Source organism: Taudactylus pleione, unplaced genomic scaffold (genome assembly GCF_031769625.1).
Source record: "Taudactylus pleione unplaced genomic scaffold, aTauple2 ptg000070l, whole genome shotgun sequence".
NCBI lineage: Eukaryota > Metazoa > Chordata > Amphibia > Anura > Myobatrachidae > Taudactylus > Taudactylus pleione.
In genome coordinates this window covers 9,045,786-9,072,500 of record NW_028284472.1, presented here as the reverse complement: position 1 = coordinate 9,072,500, position 26,715 = coordinate 9,045,786, and the positions used below count along the sequence as shown (strand labels likewise).

Sequence of the window (26,715 nt, the reverse complement as noted above, 5' to 3'; positions counted from 1 at the left end):
GTATGACATTAGTGCTTTATGACATTAGTGCTGTATGACATTAGTGCTCTATGACATTAGTGCTGTATGACATTAGTGCTGTATGACATTAGTGCTGTATGGCATTAGTGCTCTATGGCATTAGTGCTGTATGACATTAGTGCTGTATGACATTAGTGCTGTATGACATTAGAGCTGTATGACATTAGTCCTGTATGACATTAGTGCTGTATGACATTAGTGCTGTATGACATTAGAGCTGTATGACATTAGTCCTGTATGACATTAGTCCTGTATGACATTAGAGCTGTAAGACATTAGTCCTGTATGACATTAGTCCTGTATGACATTAGTCCTGTATGACATTAGTGCTGTATGACATTAGAGCTGTTTGACATTAGAGCTGTAAGACATTAGTCCTGTATGACTTTAGTGCTGTATGACATTAGTGCTGTATGACATTACTGCTGTATGGCATTAGTGCTGTATGACATTAGTGCTCTATGACATTAGTCCTGTATTATTATTATTTATTTATATGGCACCACATGTGTTCCGCAGTGCCTTACAAAGTACATAACCAAAAAAGTGATTTACAGTACAATACACTACAATACAATGCAGGACAAGGACATGGATAATATACTATACATAGATACATTGGTGGCCATAACACCCAAATAAGCAAAAGAGCATAAGCAACCAAGTGTTAGGTGCCCTAGTGGTGGGTAAGAAGTAGATGAAAATAAAGTAAGGAGAAGCACAAGAGGGTAGAGGGCCCTGCTCGTAAAAGCTTACATTCTAAAAGGGAGGGGCAGACATACAGGCATGCTAGAGATGGGGTAGACAGGGACTGAGCCGTAACTAGACTTTTTGGTGCCCTGTGCCAGAAAGAGCATTGGCGCCCCCCTCATTTTTCAAAGGGACATAATGCACCCAAAAAAGGGCCATGGCTTCATGGGAAAAGGTCAGGGAAGAGATAGGGGAGGCCAGGAGATGCTGGGGATGAAATAAGAGGAAGCTAGAAGCAAGAATGATAATAAACAGAAATTTGACAGGCCCAAACAGCGCCCCCTGACCTGTGGTGCCCTGTGCGATGGCACCGGCCGCACTACCCTAGCTACAGCCCTGGACAGGGAGGAAGGAGCATGTAGCAGCAAGTTAGGATGAGAACTGGAAAGCATTGATGCAGTAGTGGGTCTTGAGAGCCCGTTTGAAGGATTGTAGAGAGGTGGAGAGTCTGATGGGGAGAAGGAGAGAGTTCCAAAGGTGGGGAGCAACACGGGCAAAATCTTGGAGGCGGGAGTGGATGACATTAGTAATGATTACCTTCTAAAATATGAATATCAGATACTGTTAGTTAAAATTAGATGTTACAATTCTAGACAAACAGGACATACAGTATTTTCAAATGAGTTTGTCTGAAAGCACGTTCTATCTGCGAGGTATAGCACAGATCTCATGAGGTTTGGGGGCGTTAGTAGACCCAAATGCAGGGGTGAGGTCCAGCTGCGCTCCGGGAGGAGCCTGGAATGTGAAGTTCTGCAGCAGTGTTGTGAAGAACAGAAAAATCTCCATTTTAGCCATATTTTCCCCAACACAGCTTCTTTTACCTGGGACAGACAACAACAGGAGACATTAATACAATATAACTGCTAGAGGGTCTTCCCCCCATTGCATTTAGGAAGTAGTTTATTTTCTACTATTCTGTTACCAGTCTGACTTACAGAAACATATCCAACTATTTCTGAAGAGTTGACTTATTAAAAATAAGAAGATACTTTGTTTTAAACATGTTATTGTATGAAAACATTGTTGACGATATGCACATTTCCAGTCTTATCCACTATAAATTGAATTTAAAATGTAAATAACATTAATAACACATATAATAATGCACTAATTTATCTGAACAAATGAACTGAATGTTGCTTATCAGCCAATCTAAATAATATAGAAAAATACCTTGTTTTGTGACTATGGGGGTGACTTAGAGTTGTGCGCTAGCTACGATGCCAAAATATACTAATGCCGCAGGAGGCGTCTTGTGTAAAGTCGACATAAAAATGCCCACATTGTCATAATTTCAACATTTCCATAAGACTTAGTATTGTGGTCAGTGTTACCGTTAGGATTGCCATTAGCGTTAGGTTTACCATTAGGATTGCCATTAGCGTTAGGGTTACCGATAAGATTGTCATTAGCGTAAAGGTTACCGATAGGATTGCCATTAGCGTTAGGGTTACCGATAGGATTGCCATTAGCATTTTGGTTAGCATTTTGGTTACTGTTATTATTGCCATTAGTGTTAGGGTTACTGTTAGGATTGCCATTAGGGTTAGGATTACCGTTGAAATTGCGATTAGCATTAGGTTTACCGTTAGGATTGCCATTAGTGTTAGGGTTACCGATAGGATTGTCATTAGTGTTAGGGTTACCGATAGGATTGTCATTAGTGTTAGGGTTACCGTTAGGATTGCCATTAGTGTTAGGGTTACCGTTAGGATTGCCATTAGTGTTAGGGTTACCGATAGGATTGCCATTAGTGTTAGGGTTACCGTTAGGATTGCGATTAGCATTAGGTTTACCATTAGGATTGCCATTAGTGTTAAGGTTACCTTTAGGATTAGGAACAGAATGAAAGGAAAAACAGTTTGTTTACTGTACTTTCTAGCAATGTTGAGATGACATCAGTGCTGACTTGCTAAATGTCAACATGGTCAATGTCACATTATGAAAATGTTGAAATTTTCAATGTCGACCTTACGGACATGTCAACATTCTCATGTTGACACAATTACTTTCGACATTGTGAATGTCCAACAAATATAAAGAACCAGCTACAGATTGAAATATCTATTCTCATTGTGAATTGTAAAAAGTCTTAGGGAGAGATTATAAAGTGTTTTCCAGTACATGAAAAGACATAAGATTAGAAGCTTAATAAACTCTTACACCACCTTTGTAACTGGTGGAATTCTCAGTACTATTTCTTGGCTGATGTAAGACCTTGATCATTCTCAGTGAAGTTTTGGCAGTCATAAACTATCCCAGGGTATGTCAATACTGCAGAACACCACCCAACAATTTATTCATAATGTCGACTATTTTGCTTCTGGAAGCCAGATGATTATGGCCTTAGTTTAAAATATAACTTGCAGCTTCCTTAACCCTCCTTAAGGGATCTTTAAATAAGCATTCGGATAAAATCATTTTTTTTCAGGTACAATTCAGGAAGATAAAGTCATATGAACCTGACTAGTTCTGGCTTCTTGAGGAACCCCCAAATGTAGAGTTCATGGATCATTTTGTTCAGAATTTAAAGCAGATCAGTCATTATTTGCCCTAGACATCTGTTGGCTTGTCGTGCATTTACATTTGGGCTCCCTCTCTGTTGAATGACAATTGTGGCCAGGTTTGTATGTTTTTCATCTACAGCCTGGGACTTTTGCACCTGGAGGCAGAAGTACACAGTATAATGGCAATATAGTTGGGATAATGATGGTGAATTTCGTCTGCTACAGTAAATTGAGAATTTAAGGGCTTTTAATAATTTTTTCTTATTATATCAAGTTTCTAGTATCAGGCTAATGCCAATACCATTCTTAGAATTTACGGTTACTAAAGACCATCAATATTTTAGCTCTATCTTCTCCTATTCAAAGAGCCTTTGAAGATAACTGCCTCACAACTCTCGGGTGGCTAATGGATGCAATCCATATTATAGGAATTGGTGAGACCTATTTCCGAGGTGCGGAGTCTATTGTGCCAGCGGTGTTCACCAGGGACCCTTGCAAGTAGGTATGGACTTGGCTATGTCCGACAAACAGGTCGCGGCCCTCAGAATAGGTTCCCCTATACAGATGTTGGTGAACTCTAGATAAAGCAGAGAAGACTTTTAGCATAGTCAACAGGTTGGGTCAGAATGAAACGGATAAGATGGTACCAGAGAGCAGATGTTTGCAGGTCACAGAGGAAAGCCAAAGGTCAGAACTAGATTACCAAATGCAGTACCAGGGATTAGACAAAAGCAGGTCAAGAACATAGCCAAGGTCAGGAACAGACTTGCTTGAGCTGATTACAGCAGGCTGAGAGTTAAACCACCAAGGAATTAGTTAAATCACCAAGGAATCCTCTAATCAGTGCAGCTGGTGATTGCACTGGGCTGGAGAATAGGCAGCAACTGAGATGCTTACTGAGTGAGTACACTGTAAAGACTTGATATTCCTCTAACCAGAATTCAGCAGTACAGGACACAGGAATCACAAGGATACAGCAACTGTAGATATGGGTCCAGATAGCAGTAATGGTTTACTGCACATAGGAGCCACAGAATAGCAGTTAACACAAGGAAGCAACTCTTTGCTCTGGCACCAATGGGAGTTCTCACAGGGGGTATGAATTTTCTGCAAGTCCCTGATAGGCTGCTAAAGGTCAGCTGAGGCAGGAGCACTCCCACTGGAAGAATGCTATCAGCTGACATAGTGCATGATGGTGATTTCAGTGCATGATTCTTTAACAAAGTCAGGCAGAAATCCTGACCTGCGGAAAATGGCAAGGTAAGTCACACAATTTGATCAGGGTGTGACAAACTGTTTGTAAATCCTTACATTCCAACTTTTTTTTCACAAATCTGTGCTATTGACCAAGGACCAGTCAAGTAACATTTACAAGTGGCCAAAAATCTGATCAGAACTAGTCTTACCCATAGAGAATGGTATGAATGCTTCATTAGTCTTGAAATGTCCTTCTGGGGTGAGAAAATGTTCTGGGTAAAACTCTTCTGGTTTCTTAAAGTAGGTGGCATCTTTTAGTGCAGAGGACAGTATTGGCATCACAGTGGTTCCCTGGGGGAAAACAGTCATTTACAAGTTGTCCATTATGTAACTGATAAATAAAATGAAAAAATGAGAACACTTTATACAGAGCCCATATCTGACCAGTCCATCGGCTGAAAGATTAGGTTATTGTCACATATGTGGATTGACACTTTGGACAGATTAAGGGCCTGATACAGACCTGCTCGCTAAGCTGCGGCCGCTCGCACTGGCCGATAGTCACCTATCTGCGCATGCGTATAATTCGCAGTGCGTGTGTGCAAGCCTGTCTCAACGATGGGGAATCGTGCGCTCGTAGTACAAAGACTGTCCGCTACTTTGAGTGACAGAATGTGCCGTTTGTGGGTGGCAACAGGGGAAGGTTCTTGTGAACGGGGGAGTGGTGCTGCTAACGCAGGCGTGTCTTAGCGTCTTAACCGCGTTTTATGGGTGTGCATAATTAGCATGGAGGTGTCATTGTACACGTCACATGGTTTTATTTTACATTGAAGTGCTCGCAGTGCTTGCGGTAGGGTAGAGGCAACCACAAGCACAGTGATCGCTTCCGATGGTCCTCAATGTTCTGATGGGTGCAGACACTTCCTGGAGATGACGTGCGCTAGTGGGCATCCTAAGACATGCTGATGGACATCTACATACACTAAGTGATCGCACGTCAAGACTTAGTGGGCGTGCTTATGCGAACGATCGACTTCCATGCCGTCACTTAGCCGGAAAAGCATATGCTGGGAGCAAGTGGCCGCATCTAGCGACCGGGCCTGAATCAGGCCCTAAGTCTTTAACTGATCCTATAAACCCAAAACACACTGGTCCCAAAGAGTGTTTTCATATGGTGATCACATGGTGTACATGTGCTAAAGGAACCCCATAGATTTTGACTAATAAACACTGGACTGTGGACCTTATTCAGAGGTGGTCGTTAGATGCAAGTGATCGCTCTGAATGAGGGCGGCCACTTGCATCTTGTAGTGCCGCCTCTTGGTCGATCGCTAAGCTGTGGGTTACCACCCACAGCTCTAGCGACCGACCAGGATGATGGTCGTGATGGTCAAGACCATCGCAACCATCGGGGCTTGCGATGAGACCCTAAGGTTGGGTCTCGGCACTCGCAAGCCCCTCCCTGGGACTCTGACTGATCAAGCAGGAAGCTCCCCACTGACATCACTGCTGATGTCAGTGGGGCCGCCCCCAAATGGCAAGCGTTCCTTTGGTAATGCCTCCATTTGGCCGGCCATGCCCCCTGCCTGCCTCCCAAACGGGGCCAGCTGTCACTCACCAGCGACAGCCTGCCCCCTTTGGTGCGAGACTCCTAGCGATGGAGCGCCCGTCGCTAGCCGGGTCTCACGCATGCGCACGTCGGAGCCGGCTCCGACGTGCGCATGCCCAGTGGGGGAACATCGACCTGGTTGAGAGCACTCAGTGCTTGCGATCGGGTCTGAATGACCCCCTGTATTTCTTGTAATTAAAAAAAAATTCAAAGTAAAAAAGATAGGTATTTGGTAGCTTATTAAGTTAAAATGCAGCCTACAAAAATATCTATAAAAGTAATGGTGGAATATCATCCCACCTAATGTGAACTATAACGTACAAATGATTTTATAACATTTTTATGTGGAGGTTATTATTATTATTAATAATAATATTCTTATAAATATTATCCTTTATTTATATGGTGTCACAAGGGTTCCGCAACTCCTTACAAAGTACATTAAGCAAATGAGTACACAAGAAAACAGTTATTACCAGTACCAAACACTGCAGGCCATGGACATAGTTTATACACTTTGCAGCATTAGCAATCATAACACTAAAATAAGCAGCACGGCATCAGCAACCAAGTGTTAGATGCCGTTGTATGGAGTTAGGAGTAATATATAGTATAAATAAAGCTAGGAGAAGCACATGAGGGAAGAGGGCCCTGCTCGCGGTTATCTTACATTCTAAAAGGGAGGGGCAAACAGACAAGGGTGACACGGATGGGGTAGACAGAGAAGAAGGTTCATGGAGCAGTGGGTTAGGATGGGAGCTGGAAGACTTTCATGAAGAAGTGGGTCTTGAGAGCCCATTTGAAGATTTGTAGAAAGGTGGAGAGTCTGATAGAGAGAGGAAAAGAATTACAGAGGTAGGGAGCAGCACCTGCAAAATCTTGGAGGTGGGAGTGGGAGGAAGAAATCAGTTGACAGTAGAGGTGACATGCATTTGTTGAGCGAAGTGGGTGGGCAGGTGTGTGAAGGGAGATGAGGTCAGAGATGTAAATGAGAGGGCTTTGTAAGTGTTAAGGCTTTGGGCATGACCATAGGGAATTAGTCCTGCAACAGCCTTGAGGGCTGGTATACCTTGGCTGAATGCGGCCGTGCAGCAGCCTTGAGGGCTGGGTATTACTTGGCTAGTCATGGCCTGAGGGCCAAGGGTGAGATGCAGCCTTTGGGATGTGGGAGCAACTTTGAGGGCTGATATGCCTTGTCTAATTGTGCCCTGAGGGCCAAAGGTGTGATGCAGCTTTTGGGCTGTGGAGGCAGCCTTGAAGGCTGGATGCAGCTTTTGGGCTGTGGAGGCAGCCTTGAGGGCTGGTAAGTCTCTGGTGTAGTATGCCCAAGGGCGTGGAGGTGCCAGTGTCGCTGGGTTGACACTGGTGGTGGTGTGCTGGTTTGCGCACTTTGGATGCTGAGGTGTGGCCAATGTCACCGGGTTGACACTAGCAATGGTGTGCTGGACTGCGCACTTTGGACGCTGAGGTGCGGCGAATGTTGCCAGGTTGACGCTAGCCGCCGGACAATGGAAGGCGCCCCAGGATGAGAATGCATGTCGTGTTGCCTAGATGACACAAGAGCACTAGCAGACAGAATGCGAGCTGGACCGCCTGAATGAAACAAACGGCAGCGGGTAAACACAGCAAGCCAGGATTCTGGAACTTGAGTGACGAACAGGAGACTGAGCACAACTGGAAACTTGAGAAATGCTATCACTGGCAGGGAATGAAGGGCTGACTGGAATTTAACAGAAACAGGGCCCAAGCAGAGCAAGCCTCCCTAATGACAGACTGGTGTGCAGCTGGGCTGGGCACAGACAAGAGAATCAATTAGTGTGCACCTGATACTGCACACAGACAGGCAGTAATTAGTGCAGAGCCTTAGTAGCAACTAAGGCTGGAAATGCAAACAATATGCTGCAACCACAGATCCTAACAGGAGGAAGGAGGAGACTTCAGCAAACTCTTGCCTGGTGTTCACCTCACACAGCATTGGCAGCGAATTGGCTTGTGACAGTAAGAGAGTGTGAGAAGCTTGAAATGGATTCTGAAGGGGAGGGGGAGCCAGTGTAGGGCTTGAGGGAGAGGGAAGGCAGATGTAGAACAACCGGAGAGGGAGTTGAGCAAAGCAGCAGCATTGAGGAAAGATTGGAGTGGAGAGAGTTGAGAGTCAGGGAAGCCAGATAGGAGGTTACATTAATCTAATCTGGAGGTGACAAGTGAGTGAATGGGCATTGTTCATAGCATCCAGGGTGAGAGGGTCTGATCCTAGAAAAATTCCAAATGGAAATGGCTGGACTGCAAAAGATAATGAATGTGTAGTTTGAAGGATAGGGAGGAGTCAAGGATAACTCCAACTCCTGTCAATAGGTAATGAAATTGTGGGAAGTGAGGGTTGAAAATCATCAGCTCAGTCTTAGACATGTTAAATTTAAGAAAATGCTGGGACATCCAGGAAGAGAAAGCAGAGAGACAGTTGGAGATATGAATGAGAAGAGAGGGAATAAGGTCAGGGGAGGAAAGGTAGATCTGAATATCATCAGCATAGAGATGATATTGGAGGCCAAAAGAGCTAATGAGTTAACCTAAAGAGTATACATAGAGGAAGAATAGGAGAGTTTCAAGAACAGAACCTTGGGGACACCTACAATTAGTGGAAGTAGGGGTCGGAGTCATGAGAGAAAACATAGAATGAAGGGTCACAGAGGTAGGAGGACAGCCAAGAGAGGGCAGTATCATGTAGACCAAGGCAGTGAAGAATATGCATGAGGACAGGGTGGTCTATAGTGTCAAAAGCAAAAGAGTGGAGAGGAGATTTAGCATAGAGTAGTGGCCCTTGAATTTGGCAAAAGGAGGTCATTGCTGACTTTCATGAAGGCAGTTTCAGTGGAGTGGAAAGGATGGCAGCCATACTGAAATGGTTCAAGCAGAGAGTGGGAGAAAAGAAAGGTGGCTATAAACAATACTGTACACTCAATGAATTTGGAGGCAAAAGGGAGTAGAGAGATTGGTCGGTAGTTGGAGATTGTATTAGGATGAAGGGTAGGGTTTTCAAAAATGGGGGAGACAAGTGCATGCTTGAATGCAGAAGGGACAGTATCTGATGAGAGGGATAGATTGAGGAGATGGGCAAGGTGGGAATGAGCAGAAGGAGAGAGGTAGCAGGGGAGGCAGGGGGAGATCAGTCAAGGAGGAGGTGGATGGTGGGGAGGACCAGATGAGGTACATGACTTCCTCTCCATATATTCATGGGAGAAATATGTCATAGTTGGTAATATTGTTGGTGAGTGGTAGTCTGGGAAAGGAGGGGGTGAAGTGCTGAGGGTCTGGTGGGATGCCATGTCTTAACATATGGAGTGAATTTTAGATGTAAGGTACTGTAGATAGCAAAGTCAAAAGCACAAAATGAGGAGGGGAGGCGAAAAGGGGGTGGGCAGAGGAGGAAGTTGAAGATGGCAAAGATACTCTGGGAATTTGAAGAGTGGGAGGAGGTGAGGCTCTTGAAATATGAATGATTAGAGAGGGAAAGGGCTGCACTGTAGGATAGGGCCATAGCTAGGGTAGTGCGGCTGGTGCCATCGCATAGGGCACCACAGGTCAGGGGGCGCTATTTGGGCCTGTCAAATTTCTGTATATTATCATTCTTGCTTGTAGCTTCCTCTTATTTCATCCCCAGCATCTCCTGGCCTCTCCCATCTCTTCCCTGGCCCTTCCCCATAAAGCCATGGCCCTTTGTTGGGTGCATTATGTCCCTTTGAAAAAATGATGGGGTGCCAATGCTCTTTCTGGCACAGGGCACCAAAAAGTCTAGTTACGGCTCTGCTGTAGGATGAGAGCAATTTTGAAATGGAGGAAGTCTGCCTTAGATTGTGAATACCTCCACTGTTGCTCGGTGATTCGTAAACACTTTTGCAGGTATCTGGTGCATTTGTAATGCCAGAGTTGAGGTATGGATCTCCGAGGGCGAGTAGTGAGTCTGTGAGCAACAGCGTTGAGCAGAGAGTATAAGAAAATGGTGTCAATAGCCTCAATGTAACGCTTAGAGATGGTAGCCTTAGGAGGTAGATGTGGAGACAGAGAAAGAAATATGTTAGAAGAGAGAAGGTGATAGTGAGAAAGGGGGAATAAAAACTTGCTATAATCAGAAAAGTTACAGCAGTGATTAAAGACCAGATCAAGTGAGTGCTCACTCACATGGTAGGTTGAGGAGATCCATTGGGAGAGACCAAATGATAATGTGAGGGTAAAGATGCTGAAGTCACCTAAGATAAGGGTGGGAAGGTCTGGAGGAGAGAGGAAGTGGGGGAGCCAGGAAGCAAAGTAATCAAGGTATGGCCAGGGGAACAATAAAAGAATGCTACTTGAAGGTGAACAGATTGGATGAGTCAAATAGCATGACCCTTCAAATGTACAAAATGAGAGGGATGGATCAGATGGTATGAGCTGGAAGTAGTAACTGGAGGATAGAAGCACTCCAACACCACCACCACCATGGCGACCTCTGGGCAATGGCTTATACATTGCTTCCTTAATAGGATCTTCTTTAATACAGTTAGAAGGAGATGTATCAAACCTTCTAAAGTGGAGAAGTTGCCTATAGCAATCAATCAGCTTCTGCCTAACATTTTATAAAATGAACTTAATAAATGCTAGCTAGAAGCTAATTGGTTGACCACTTGACAACTTGTCCACTGTTTGTAAAGAGAGGTGAGAAGAACCTTATATACTGTACTAATTCCTCTACATGCTGAGTTACTCATATAGAGCCATTATCATAGTCACTGCAATGTTTTTTACTTAAACACTTTCTTTTTTAGAATATTAAAAGTATTAAAAGTATTGTGTGTGTTTAATTTTATAAGTTTTGTGCAACTATACATTTTTATGAATACTGTTCTGAACAACCATTACAAACTGTAACTTTATGATATGCACTAACAAATATTAAACATTAAACATTGATTTGCAGTAAGCTGAATGGCTTGGGAGGCAGATATGGAAATGGGTCTGAGTGCTGGGAGCCTGTCTCACCCCTTACTCACTGTAACTCTCCCCTCACTACACTAAGCTTCAGTGTCCATTGATTCTATTACCTGCATCACTGTGTCTTCTCTGACTGTGCTCTGATCTGTAAACACTGCAGTGCACTTCCTGGTCACATGACATATCCAAGGTGTCCATCAGTGCTCAAGACACACCACTCAAACTTAGAGACATGCCTCTATTAGCTCTCTTTCTGTGCATCTTACTGCCAATGGTGTGACCCCTTCCCCAGACAGCAAGCAGTATCTGACTATACAGAATCGAGGCTGAGCTGTTGATCTCTCATCTCCCTGCAGTCCCAGAGAGCTCCACAAAGCTGGTGAGTGTTAACTCTAAAATTGATTACAATACACAAAGAAGATATCTTCTTAGTATTATTCTAATAATTTGTGTATCAAATATAAAGAGTATGACAGGGCTCAGCCTCCCCTGACTGCACTTCCCTGATATGAAACCCACCTTTGGAAGAAAATAGCCCCTGAAGGTGATGTCCTGAGTAGTTGCATGCGGTACATTATTGGGTGTAATGTCAGCAAACCGCTGAATCTCATGAATGACGGCGTCTGTGTACGGCAATTGTTTCCTGTGCTCTGTCTGTGGCTGAGCTGCTCCAACCACTCTCTCAATTTCATTTTGCACTTTTTCTGTCAACAAAGAAAAATTGTATGAATTTGAATTCCTATAGCATATTTATAGTCGCCCTAGATCCACAACCAGGGGAACCGCTTTCTACTAGTGCACTGCAATGGCTAAATAGATTTGGCAAACATAACTGCAGGTGTGGCTTATCTAATGGGAATGCGGTTTAAATGTGTAATGAAATATATGAAAAATCATTATGGCTAAGAACTATAACACTGGTCTGCGTTTTACTTTTTTTTCTGAGGTCAAGATTTTCATACTGTAGGTGATCTTTTATATGTAGTGGATGGTGAATTCAAAAATATAACTCACTTAGCTCAATCAGGTCAGGTTTTATTGCTCTATCAAATTTAAGAAACTCATAGGGCCTGAATCAGAGCCGCTCGTAAGCGGCCACTCATTTGTTCCGAGAGATGTTTGCACAACTGCGCATGCATACGGATCGTAATACGCATGCGCGAACCAGTCAGTGCGGCCAAAAATCGTTTGTTTGCTAAATAGCGAATGCCTGCTATTTTGAGTGACATGAGGAGGCGTATGTGGGTGGTAACAGGGGAAGGTGCTTGAAAACGGGGAGTGGAGAACGCAGACGTGCTTAAAGGTCAAAACGGGCGTTTTATGGGTGTGTATAATTAATACAGCAGCGTCATTGACCACGTCACTGGGTTATTTTATAGTCAGAACTGCTCGCAAGATTGTGGTAGGAAAAACCAACCACAAGAATAGCGAGCAGTTCATACGCTGGTCGATGTACTCGATTAATCTAATAAATAGCGGACATGACGTATGGTGCGAATGGCCAGGGGGTGAGGTTTTCCAAAAAACGACCGCAAGTTTTGTTCGCTCGTTCAGACCTAGAGGCGTGAACAGACCGTAAAGATCGAACTGTTCATTTGAATAGCCACCCCTTTTTTTCTGAACGAGCGAGCGCAAATAGCGTCCGGCTCTGAATCAGGGCCTTAGTTCATAAATAAATTGTATAAAAGTTTGGAAATTATAATTTTATTGCTTCAAAGCAGGCTTATATTCGCATGAAAAGTATAGTATACATATGAAATGGTACACAAATACATATATTCTAGAAGAAAGGACCTTTTCAAAGACTTTTGTGTGTGTTTTGCAACTGGAACATCTCTGTTGAGGCACCGGCAATAGTCTGTAAGCATATTCACATCCCAGCGGCCCTGGTACCTCTCTGCTCTCGACTGTCTAGATAAGAGTGCTCTCCTTGCTCCTCGCTGAGATAACTGCAGTTTCCAAGAAAGTAGTCTAAATGCGAGCTGAGGAAATCTTCTGGACCAGGGGCGTATCTATAATGGGTGCAGGAGGTGCGGGGCACACGGGTCCCAGGGTCCAGGGGGGGACTGCACTGCACACCCTGCACCCATATTATCTAAAACTCACCTGTCCGTGGTCCCGCGTCGGGTGTCTGCGCTGCACAGAACACCGGAAAATGGCTGCAGTGCATGTGCAGTACACTCTGGGTACACTCTAGTGCCCAGAGTCTAATGATTCTGCATCAGTTGGCTGCTAGCCACAGGGGAGAGAGGAGGGGGCCCTGCATTGGGAATGCACATGGCCCCCTCCTCTTTTGACACCCCTTGTTACGACACCATCCCCAGCCTACGCTCAGATACGCCAACCTGACGTAGCTAGGTTGTTGTGACGGGGGTTTTACCTAAGCTGCCACCACAAAGAGTATTAAAATAGTGCTCTTACGTTCACCAGACACTTGAATCTCACTTGAACTCACAGTTATACACAAATATAGCATGGGCCTCTCCAGGCACATGAATTCATTAAAGCATAGAGGTAACGCTGATAAAGTTTTAGGATTTATTGAGAAATATTTCCAGGGTTAAATTACCGGAAAAATAGGTAATGAACAAGACATACAAATAAAAATAAATGCACAAAATGATTACAGATAAAATAAAATGATAGAGTATCAGAATCAGGTATCTTATGCTAAGATCTTAGAGAATCTGTGTGGAGGGAGACCACCATAGACCAACATGCGGAGCACTCCTTAGCTCTCAGCTACTCCCTGGAAGTGAACAACTAGCAGTGTGGCCTGCTGAGCATTATAGTTCCATGACCTGCTCATCCCCCAGCAGCCCCCACCCTTTTCAGGCTCAAAAATACTGGTCTTTGTTCTCCCCGGGGTCTGTGTAGATGCAAATTAGCTCAACTGCCAGACCTGACACTCATAACTCCCTGGACCTTGAAGGTATTTTATGATAGGAAGACTGCTAGCATGAGGTGTTACAAATGACCCTTCTAGCAGCCAATGTGACTGCGTACTGGACTTGCATCATTGCCCCCCCCAATGGTGAGAGCAAACATTACAGTCAGGAAGTTTTGGCTTCAAAGACCACGTGTCACTTGGCCATTTGCTCTAATTAGTTCATGCAATCCAATTTTGACATACTGTATCCATTCATGGCAAGCAGCCATTCCTGAAATATATACTTTAGGGAATTATAATAATACAAACCCTTTATACAGAGCACACAGACTGCGTAAAGTCATGACATGGGGCTTTGATGAATCACCGTAACCCCTGGCGATGGTCACACCTCCCTCCTAAAAATGGCACAGGGAGATGGCGATCATTCATCACCTACCTCCCTGTGCCACAGCTTCTACCTCGTTGCCTTGTCGGGAGAGTCCATCTGCATTCACGTGCTCTGCCCCTTTTTTGTGTTGGATGGTAAATGTGTATTGCTGCAGAGTGAGACTCCATCGCAGCCAGATTTGCCATTACTCCCGGATATTTTATTCAACCAGCTGAGCGGGTTATGGTCAGTGATTACCGTGAAGTCTCTCCCATAGAGGTACGGCTGCAGCTTTTGCAATGCCCACACAATAGCTAAGCATTCTTTTTCAATCGTGGCATATGCCACCTCACGGGGGAGCAGTTTCCTACTCAGGTAGAGGACTGGGTGCTCATTTCCCTGCCCATCTACTTGAGGACAACTCCCAGACCGTAGTTAGAGGCATCAGTCTGCACAATAAACCTGCGTTTAAAATCCGGGGCCTGCAGCACAGGAGACTGAACCAGGGCAGACTTCAGGGCTTGGAAGGCTTGCTCACAGTCTGCCATCCATGTAACCAGATTCAGATGCTTCTTTTGGGTCAAATTGTTTAGGGGCTTGGCAAGGGCACTGTAATTGGGTACGAATTTATGGTAGTACTCCGCAGTCCCCAAGAATTACCTTAATTGCTTCTTGTCCTGAGGGGTAGGCCATGCTGTGATAGCCTCCACTTTGCTCGGTTCTGGACACAGAGTACCTCCCCCTACATAATATCCTAGGTACTGCACCTCACTCATGCCAAGCTGACATTTCTCTGGATTGTTCGTCTGACCTGCTCCAGTGATCTTGCGCAACACACTATCAAGGTGTCCCAGGTGTCTGGCTGAACACAGCAATGTTGCCTAGGTACGCTACTGCATGTCCCTCCTGGCCTGCCAGCAGGTCATTGACCAGATGCTGGAAGGACACAGGGGCATTTTTCATCGCAAAGGGCATTACGAGGAAATCGAACTGCCCAAATGGGGTGATAAATGCAGACCTCTCCCAGGCTTCAGGAGACAATGAAATCTGCCAGTACCCTCGGCTGAGATCCATGATAGTGATGTAGCGCACCTGGGCCAGCTGATCCAGCAAGTCATCTATCCTAGGCATGGGGGAGGCATCGAACACTGTGGCCTCATTCAGCCTCCTACTGTATAATCAACACAGAATCGGGTATGCCCACATTTCTTGGGAACCAGTACTACAGGGGCCGCCCATGAACTATGAGACCTCTGAATCACCCCTAGCTGCAGCATCTCATCAATCTCCCTTTTCATGGACGCTAACACACATCTGGGGAGGTGTGGTAGGCTGCCTGTCGCAATGGGGTTTGGGTGCCAGTGTTAACATGATGCGCCACTAGGTGTGTCTTGCCAGGCTTCCCTGTAAAATGTGCCTGATACTGGTGTAGGGTGTCAGCTAGCTGACCTAGCAGTACTGCAGACAATGTCTCACCTCGGCAATGCTCTGTCAGAGACCCTCCTTCCTGGGCAGCAACTGCCAGGTCTAACGGGGTCAGGTTCCTGCTCATTCTCAGGCCAGCTACACACAACTGCAACACAAGCTTCCCTGTCATGATACGCCTTCAGCATGTTAATGTGGTATATTTTCTGTCTTTTACAGCCTGCCACCTGCGCTACTACATAATCTACATCATTGATGCGCTGTATTATGGAGTAGGGGCCTTGCCAGGCAGCCTGCAATGGGTTTAGGACCAGAACCTTCTGCCTTACCTCAAGTATGCGCTCTCTCGCAAGGCGATCGTACCACCTCTTCTGTTTCGCCTGTGCAGCTTTCAGGTTATCCTGTACCATCCCCATCAGGGATTGCAGCTTCTCCCAAAACTGTACCACTTAGTGTACCACTGACTGCTCAGAAGTAACCATCTTACCCTCCCATTCTTCCCTGATCAGATCTAAAGGGCCACTCACACAGTGCCCATATAGGAGTTCAAAGGGTGAGAATCCAGTGGATTCCTGCAGCACCTCGTGGTATGCAAAGAGAAGGCGCGGCAGGAACCTTTTCCAGTCTCTACCCTGGGACTCCACAAAGGTCCACAACATTTGTTTTAGGGTACTCTTAAGGCTCTCCACAAGTCCATTCGTTTTTGGAATCACGTGAGCCACCTTCAGTGAACCATCCCTGTATGACTCAGGCACAATCAATTGTTTTTCAATAATTCCATTGGAATGCTCAGTGCTGACATTGTGCTCCCTATACGAAAAACCCATTTTCCCAAAATATCCAATTTTAGTCCCCTTCTGTACACATCTGATTAGCCTGAGCCCATATCAAGAGTTGGGTCTGTGTTTAGACATACTTTAAACACATTCTGGTCAGTGGAGGGCAGTGGACTGGGCGGCTGCCCCCCCCCTCCTCTGCTCTCACAGGAGAGAAGTGGAGGGAGGAAGGGGGATTGCCATCCAGTAAACTGCCCTCCACATGTGCAGGGGTTAAAGAAACACACCCTTTCAGTGCTGTTGCCTCTGCATCTGCGGGGGCTAACAAACACTCTTCCCTTCATGCAGCACTGCGCGTAGTCACTGCGACGACAGTTGTAAAATCATTAGCTAACTGTACAGTACTTGGTTCTATGCTAGAACATGCATAATCACACATTTCAGTCCCTGTCCTGTGAAGTTGAAAAGCGTTATTCCCTGCAGTATCATCAGTACATATTGACACTTTAGTACATATTGGTATTGTGTTAGCTGGGGAGAAAAATTATTTGCAGCCAAGTTTACATCAGGGGCAACATTTTGGTCAGTCACATATGTAGCAGACATCTTCCCCAGATCTGTCCCCAATAAGACCATGGTGGGCAGGTCCACAAGTACCCCAGTATCACGGATTCCACTACCTGCGCCCCCAGTCTAAATAAACCCTGGTTAGGGGTACCACAGAGTGTACTCCGCCCACCCCCTGCACAGCCATTGTTCTCCCCGGTAAAATGTTCTCGGAGCGCACCAAATCTGGGTGTATCAGAGTCACATCAGCCCCGGAATCACGCATGCCAGTGGTTATGAACAAACCAAAGCACTAAAGGACCAAAACAATGTTCCTGAATAAGAACTTCTAGGGGGAAGAGCTGCAGATGTAATTTAAGAGGATTTACCCCCAAAGATATGTGTTTCTGTCCAGTTTTGAACTAGGGACCTTTTGCTTGATAGGCGAATGTGATAACCATTAAACTACAGAAGATGCTTGAGAAATCCTCAGTCAGCATTTAGACTGTTGGCATCCCAACTGCATACCTGTACAAAGTGTCATGACTCTAGGAAGATTGGCCACCTGTGATGGAGCAGGCTGTGTGGGCTGGGCTGTGGTGGCAGAAACTGAGGAGGTTTCAGATAGCTTTTCCTCATAAGATAAATAAGATAGAATCCAGTTGTGATGAAGTATAAAGGGTTTTATTGGAACAGGCAGGACATTTCTGGAAATGATGGGTAGTAATAGACTAACAGTCCAGAATGAGAGAACATGTGAGTCCTGAGAATCTGTGACTTGAAGGTAACAGCATATTGGGAGATGAACGACTAGTGTAGGAACTTCATGACAAGCAGGGCACTAGTCAGATGACACTGAATATCCTCAATGGACAGATGCAGGAATCCTGAGTCCAAGTAACTCTGGTACACCCAGCAAGACGGGACAAGTATCCTTGGTCAACGTATAGAGGAATTTATCCAGCTAGACTGTGGTAACTTTGGCTTGCGATGCATGTGGGTTTTGAATAAACAAAGATGCGTCAAACTCCAGATGTAGTACACTGAGTGCATCACAGAGACAGGTGTGTGCCTTTAGGGCTTTGGGTTAGTACCCAGAGTAGCGACTTTTGACAAAGAAGTGGAACACGGGATTGCAAATAAAATCCAAGGCATAAAAGGTAACAGGAGCCAAATACTAGGACTTGAGAAGACATTGTAGTGGCACTGAATGAGCATCCAAGAAGGGTTTATATATGCAGTGCCTGCTGCTGATTGGTGACAGACTCCCAGCTGACTAAAGACCCCGGAATCACTGGTGGACCCTGGCTATGTCAAGATGGCTGCGCCAATGAACTGAGGACTCCACCGACAACTCTGGCGGATGACATCACACTGTACGAGGAACACCAGCCAGGATGTAGAGGAAGACCTGCGGCTGGAGCATTGCCATGAAGATGGATGGCGGCTGCCCAGGTACATGAAGCGGAGACCAGAGGTAAGAAAGACTGGGCTCTGCTTCAGGACCTGATAGCAGTATTCCTGACAGTACCCCCTCTTTTAATGGCGGACTCCGGACGCCCCTTCGATTTCTGTGGAAATCTCGAATGGAAGCTGTGCAGACCATACCTTTTCCAATCCACAAGATATTGTAATCGTCCTTGGTACCAACGGGAATCTAAGATCTAACCTTGAACTCCACTCCCCATGTAGTCTGCACTGGTGGTGTTGAGGGAATCTTGGCATGGAAACGATTCAGTATTAGTGGCTTGAGTAAAGAGACATGAAAAGTGTTGGCAATTTGCAGATTAGGAGGAAGGTGTAATTTACACACCACAGGGTTAAGGACCCATTCAATCCGGAATGGCCCAATGAACTGAGGAGCAAATTTCATGGTGGGGACCCTGAGTCTCAAGTTTTTAGTTGAAAGCCAAACACAATCACCAGGAGAAAACTTGGGCACATCGGAACATTTTCTATCAGCAAAGACTTTATAGCTATGTGATGCCTTCTGAACTTGTCTCCAAATCTGCACATAATGTCTTAGAGCAGAACTGGCAGTAGGAACTTCCACAGTGGGTGAAGACTGAAATTCAGGGATATGTGGGTGTAACCCATAGTTGGCAAAGAACGGACTTACTCCCGTTGATGAATGGTAATGGAAGTTGTGGGAAAACTCCGCCCACGGGTATCAAGTCTGCCTAGTCATCTTGAGAGGAGGACAAGTATAATCAGAGGAAAGTTTCCTGGTCTTGATTTACCCTTTCCACCTGACCATTCGATTGCGGGTGGTAGTCTGAGGAAAACTGTAATTTAATTTGCATAGCTGCACATAAGGCTTTCCAGAAACGGGCCACAAATTGAACTTCTTGATCCGAGACTATTTCCTGGGGTAGCCTGTGTAAACGAAAGATCTCCTGAATGAATAGTCATGCTAACGTGGCAACAGAAGGTAGACGAGGCAGGGGGACAAAGTGAGCCATCTTAGTGAAACGGTCCACTATGATCCATATAGCAGTAAAGCCTTTGGACTCTGGTAAATCGGTGATACAGTCCATCGACAGATGTGACCATAGTTTGACTGGAATTGAGAGAGGATGGAGCAGTCCTGCAGGAGATTTTTGAGAATTTTTATGTTGATCACATTTGGGACAGGATCGTATAAACTCTTGTACCTCAGTTTTCATAGACTTCCACCAATATTTTTGTTGAAGAAAGGAATATGTCTTGCGAACCCCAGAGTGACCAGAAAAGAGGGAATCATGAAACAACAAAAGTTTTTCCCCACCTAGGAGTAAGGGAGACTTCGGTGGTTGCAAAAGCTAGAGGGTTTACAATAGGATATTCTTGGGTAGAGGTTTGCTGCTCTTCCTTCAACATGGTCCTGGATAGAGCATCGGCTTTGACATTTAATGACACTGGGTGATATTTCAAGACAAAATCAAAATGGGAGAAAAAGAGCACCCAGCGTGCCTGGTGGGTTTTCAAGCAATGGGCCGAATTCAGATATAGTAGATTTTTGTGATCAGTTTAAACTGTTATAGCGTGTTTTGCTTCTTTTAATAACTATCTTCAAACTTCTAAAGCCATAATGTCCAAAAGTTCCTGATCCCTGATGGAGTAGTTCTTCTCGGCAGGAGAGAATCTTCAGGAAAAGAACCCACAGGACACGAGTTTCCCTTCTGGAGATGTCTGAGATAAGACTGCTCCCTCTCTATACACTGATGCATCCACCTCTAGGACAAAGGGGTTTTCAATGTTGGGTTGTGAAAGAATGTGTGCAGAGGATAAGGCTTCCCTGAGGGTATGGAATGCTGAGAACGCTTCTGAAGACCAGTCAGCCAGATTGGCTCCCTTCCTGGTCATGGCAGTGATGGGCACTACTATGGTGGAAAAAGACCTGAAAAATTTCCTGTCATAATTCTAGAAGCCTGAAAACCTCTGGATAGGATTCAATGAGGTGGGCAACACCCAATGTTGGATGGCCTTGAGTTATCCGGTATCCATCTGCAACTCTGAACCTGGAGATCACATATCCAAGAAATGCAATGGTAGGAACCTCAAAAACACAATTTGACAACTTAACAAAGAGATGGTTAGTACATAATCAAAACAAGACTTCCCTCACATGTTGTCGGTGGGTGCTGAGATCACTTGAAAAGATAAGCATATCGTCCAGGTAGACAATAACAAACTGTTACAAAACATCCCGGAAGATCTCATTGATAAACCCTTGAAACACCGCTGTAGCATTACTGAGTCTGAATGGCATCACTAAATATTCAGAAACCCATCCTGGTTGTTAAACGTGGTTTTCCATTCATCCCCTTCACAAATTCTTATCAAATTAAAAGCTTTTCTGAAATCTAATTTAGTAAAGATGCGGTCACCCTTAACTCGGTCGAAGAGTTCTGTGATAAGAGGTACAGATATTTGTTCTTGATGGTGATGTCATTAAGACCTCCATAATTGATACATGGTCACAGCCCACCATCTTTTTTTTTTATGAAAAAAAACACAGCACCAGCAGGAGATGAAGAAGGCCAGATAAACCCCTTCTGTAGGTTTTCTTGGATATACTAGGTCATTGACTGGGTTTATGGGATCGACAAAGGGTAGGTACGACCCCGGGGAGGCACTTTTCCAGTCATCAGGTCAATAGGGCAATCCCAATGACAGTGAGGTGGCAGCTTGTCAACCGCTTGTTCCGAAAACACATCGGCAAAGTTCAGATACTGATGGGGAATGTCATTAGAAAGATGAGTTTTGGTGTCCGCAACTTGAACCACTCGATCTAGGCATTGTTGATGACAATGGGGACCCCTAGACAAAATCTATGCAGTAGTCCAATCGATATGGGGATTGTGCAGATTTAGCCATGGCAGTCCAAGGACAATTTCATGGGTGGTGGCTGGGATGACTAGAAACTCTGGTACTCATTCAGAGGTGGTCGCAAGAAGCAATCGCTCTCTCTGAATGAGGACGGCTGCTTCCTTTTTTTTAGTGCGGCCTCCTGGTCGCTAGCTAAGCTGTGGGTTACCACCCACAGCGTAGCGACCGACCAGGTTGATGGTCGCGATGGTGAACACCACCGCGACCATCCGGGCTTGTGACGAGACCCTAAGGTTGGGTCTCAGCAACCGCAAGCCCCAGGGAGCTTCCTGCTCTGATCGAGCAGGAAACTCCCCACTGACATCACTGATGATGTCAGTGCGACCGCCCACAAAATGGTAGGCATTCCTTAAGGAACGCCTCTGTTTTGGAAACCACCCCCCCGACCCGCCTACAAAATGGGCAAGCTGTCGATCAACATCGACAACCGCCCCTTTTGTAGAGAGCTCCGGAGCAAAAAAGTTTCTCGCTCCGAGGCTTGCGCACGCGCAGCGCGCCCGCTGCGCATGTGCAGGGCTAACCATCGACCCAGTTGTGAGCACATCGGCACTTGCGACTGGGTCTGAATGAGTCCCTCTATCTGTACAATGTGCAAGGCTCCAATTTTCATTCGGAGGGCTTTGGTGACATGGGTGATGATTCTGTTTTCTATTCGTGTCCCGTTGACCGCAGTGAGAGTAATGGGATGAGGGAAAAGCAATACTGGGACAGCCAATTGCTAAACAATGGACGAGGAAATAAAATTGCCAGCAGCGGCAGAGTCAATTAAGGTGGAAAACTGTAGAAAATGGGACCTGATATCCTCAATGTACTGTAAACAGGAACGGAACAACATTGGTTTGGGAAGGTTGCAGCAAGAACCTCTGCCTTGCAGAGTAGGTTTGTCCATTTCCCAGCCTTAAAGGACACTTCAGGAAATGTTCTGAGGGATGCACAGTAGTGACACAAATTCTGTTGCCGTCTACGTAGTTTCTCCTCATCCATTAACTTGGCCTGATTTACTTGCATCGGTTCTTCACTGATGGAAGTAGAAGTGCGAGACTGGGTTAGGGGATGAGTCCTGAAACGGTCACTTCATTTTTTTTCGGCACCACATTCTTGTAGACGTACAGAATGCACAGAGGGACTTCTGGGTATTAAAACCAGAAGTCCCACTATCAGAGTCTATTGCAAAGAACAGCTCTTATTGGGAGAGCTGTCCATTGCAATTTCAATTGCATTTCTAGGTATATACCAGCATAATTATTGCTGGTATGTACCCGATAAGTGGAGTGATACACAGCATCGCGAATGCCATGCTTAGTACATCCAACCCATAGGCCCTTTAATATGAACAGTGAATAAACCTGGATTTTCTAATGTTTTTATCTAACCTTTAACCTTCTATTTCCCTTGAGCAATGAGTTTGCCTGACTTTTTTACCCCTCTAGTGAAACATCAATAGAGCATATACTGTATTCAACAGGTGTAGTATGATAAGTCACATTCATAATGTCTACTTGTTATGAATGTTGACAGTCAGAAGGTCGACATTAGAATAACAAGCATTCACAAATGTCAACATGTTCATTATGTGGACACCACATTTTTTTTGCATATTTTAGCCTAACCCTAACTCTAATCCTAATTCTAACCCTAACTCTAACCCTAACTCTTACCCTAACTCTTACCCTAGCCCTAACCCTAACTCTAACCCTAACTCTAATACTAGCCCTAACTCTAATACTAGCCCTAACTCTAACCCTAACTCTACACCTAACATTAACCCTAATTCTAAACCTAACTTTAACTCTAAGCATAACTCTACACCCTAACGCTAACCCTAAACCTAACTCTACACCTAACTCTATACCTAACATTAACACTAACCCTAACTCTACACCTAACTCTAACCCTAACTCTAACCCTTCGCCTGACTGTTCGGCCTGCTGTAGCTGTCGCTATTGACAGCTACAGCCTGGCGCTGTCCTATCCCCACAGCAGGGACAGTGCTGTCCCTGCTCCAGGCTGCATGTGGGGATCTCACAATACTTGCGAGATCCCACGCATGCTCAGTGGAGCTGGCTGGGACTGAGACATAGTGCATCAGCACTAGGCTGATGCGCTGCAGTTTCTAGCGGGTAGCGCCGGAGGGGGGAGTTAACGCTCATGCATCTCATCAGTAGTGCTTCCTGCTTCGCCTCGGTAAAGAGGCGAAGCAGGAAGCGTTATAGCGCTATAATACATCTACAATATTAGCCCTAACTCTAACCATAACTCTAACTCTAAACCTAATTCTAACCCTAACACAAAACTTAAGACTAATTCTAAACCTAACACTAATCCTAAATCTAAACCTAACACTAACCATAACTTTAAACCTAACATTAACCCTTACACTAAACCTAACTGTAACCCAAACACAAAAATGAACACTAACTCTAAACCTAACACTAATCCTAAATCTAAACCTAACACTAACCCTAACTTTAAACCTAACATTAACCCTTACACTATAGCTAATACTAACCCCAAGTCTAAAACTAACATTAACTCTAAACCTAACACTAACCCTAACTTTAAACCTAACACTAAGGGTGCATATACATGGAATGATGCGCTCCCTGAACGAATATAGTCTCGTGTGTCCCCGGCAGTTTGTGCTCAGTGTCATTAACGACACTGAGCACAAACACTGAATGATTTCATGAACAAAATCGTTCAGTGCCGGGCTCCCTCCCTCATCCCCAAACATGTCCAACCTGACAAAATCGTCAGGTTGGACGGGATGTTCGGACGATGAATGACACTGATCAACAAACAGCGTGAATGTGCATTGTTGGTCGTTCATCATTCAGGCTCAAAAAGTGAACGATTTTTTAAACGACTGGACGATAACGATATCGCTAACGACCAATCATTTAAAAAAGTGTTCCGTATGTATGCACGTTAACCCTAAATCTAAACCTAACACTAACCCTAACTCTAAACCTAACATGAACTCTAACTCTAAACCTAACACAGGGCCAGATTCAGCAGTGCATATACAGTAAGTGCACTGCTAAATGCAGATTCCTGATGGTCGGGAATCTGTGCAGGCGCTGGACCTATACTGCACATGTGCAGTACAGGTCCTGCATGATCGCATGCAGAGCCGCAGCAGACTGTCAGTGATTGACAGTACCATGCTGCTTGTAGGTGAGGAGGGGCAGGGACGCCTCCATTTCCCAAAACTGAGGTGTGTCGCCACCTATAGGAGGGAGGGAAGAGGCCAGGATCTCCGTTGGCTGATGGAGATTTCCTGGCCTCTTTGTTATCTGCGGCGGCAGACTTTCGTGGCCCCATGGGTCACCCAGCCGGCCGATGTGATTGCAGATTATCTGATCCTGCATCCTTGGACGCACTTGTTTTATTATACTCTGTTTTTTAAATGTATGTGATAAGTGCTTTTTTCTGTCAGCTTACACCTTGCCTGATTGACCAATCATAATTGTATCTGTATCTTTGGCCATTTTTTGATCGCATGGTTAAATACATCGATCTATTGCACTGTTATTACCAATTTTATATCATATGATAATTGTATTGTCATGTGAATTACACCATTATTTACCTCTTGCATATTTTTTTACGATTATATTTTTTTACCATTATTTTTAACTGTTATCAACAAATGCACTGTATTCATCATTCAGATTGATGATCCTCTCAGAGATTTCTTTTTCGCTATAACATGGGTTGGCACTGAGCAGCGCCATTGTATATGATAACCAAAACCTCTATCCTTCATTACATTTGTTTGGTTTCACTAAGGAAACCAATATCACAGACGGCTTGCTTACACTCAGTAGGAGCGCCGAGTTGCACCTACACACCACCTTCCTGCTTTTAGGGTTAGGCTGTGTGGGAAAGGGTTAGGGTGCCAAAGGTGAGAGTTAGGATTACGCTGTGGGTGAGGGGCTGGGGTTAAGGTTAACCTTAAAATACTTAATCGTTGGCATTTTCACCATTGGGATTCTGCTGCTGGAATTCCGAACGTTGGGATTGTGACCATAGGAATGCCGTACCCTACCCTTTCACAAGGGGAGTGCATTAAACTATATATTTTTCTTACTTTGGATTTCTGGATATTTCATCATATACAGGAGGCCCCATCTCAGAGTGGTCGAGGTCGTCTCCATACCAGCACCCAACAGATTGCTGACCAGTGCAGTCAGATTTTCGTTGTGGAAATACAAAGCAGATTCTGGCTTCCTCTGTGCAATATGAATATAATGTCATAATACTGATTTGTTTACTAGTATAATAAATTTACATACGGTATAACACAGATACAGACACATTTATGATAAAAAGTGGCAGCTACCATGTTATTTAATAATGAAATAGGACCAATGGTGATTTATTTTTTAATAAAATATTGTAGGCAGCCACATATGTACCATCACATAGTAGCTATGGAAGATAGTTATCAGTTACTTCATTATAGTACAGTAACTTTGGAGTACATGATGAATTGTGGAAGATGAACCATGTAACTGCTTTGGGCACATTTATGGGATGTAGATTAAATCCCGGTGGTCAGGATGCTGTCCTTCAGAATGCCAGCACTGAAATATCGACACCAGTTAGAATCTCGGCGCTAACATCCCGACCGTAGGCATCCCGACGGTAAGTATTGGGGTTAGAGAGAGGGTTAGGGGTTAGGGATAGGCAATAGCACATGCAGGGGGGGGGGGTTTCTGAGTACCTAAGCCCCACCCCCTTGCAGCAAATTGACGCAATTTTCGGATCAGTATGGAGGAGGCGGAGCCAATATGACGTGATATAATTAGAATCAAGTAATTTGGCCCCATCTGCCTCCCATTTGACCCATGAATTGCGGCAATTGCCGTGAGGGGCTTAAGAACATGGTACCAGCCTGCTAAATCCTGTCCCTATCAGATCTGCTGCAGGGTAAGTTTTTTGTAATGTATGTGACATATGTGTGTGTATATGTATATATATGTATATCTATATGCGTGTGTATGTATATATGTATGTAAGTATGTGTATTTACACATATACATATATACATACATATACATATATTCCATAGACAAAAAACCTTACAGTTTCACATGTCCCATTAAGGCTGCTTAGACATGATCTGAAAATTCACAAAACCTATTGATTTTCTGCCACTCAAACTCTAAAAAGCAATGAAATTACAATCATTAAGGCTGATGCTTTAATGGACGTGTTCCTTGCTAAATACAGATATGGTATGCCATCACACCCTGAGGTTAACAGCAGATTCAGCACTCTCA

The 26,715-nt window shown here is 44.7% G+C and overlaps 1 protein-coding gene across 3 annotated transcripts in view; it reads right to left on the bottom strand.

The window, feature by feature from the left end:
• Positions 1-1,318: 1,318 nt before the first annotated feature.
• The window catches only part of LOC148533750 (cytochrome P450 2C5-like), a 66,324-nt gene continuing 40,927 nt past the window's right edge, over positions 1,319-26,715 (bottom strand). For all 3 annotated transcript variants that reach the window (XM_088467333.1, XM_088467334.1, XM_088467335.1), the window contains 4 exons: positions 25,521-25,662; positions 11,569-11,753; positions 4,685-4,826; positions 1,319-1,592 (listed from right to left, as the gene is read on the bottom strand). In XM_088467333.1, the coding sequence (XP_088323459.1) occupies positions 1,414-1,592; positions 4,685-4,826; positions 11,569-11,753; positions 25,521-25,662 (648 nt within the window). In that variant the 3' untranslated portion in view covers positions 1,319-1,413. The remainder of the gene's footprint in view (positions 1,593-4,684; positions 4,827-11,568; positions 11,754-25,520; positions 25,663-26,715) is intronic.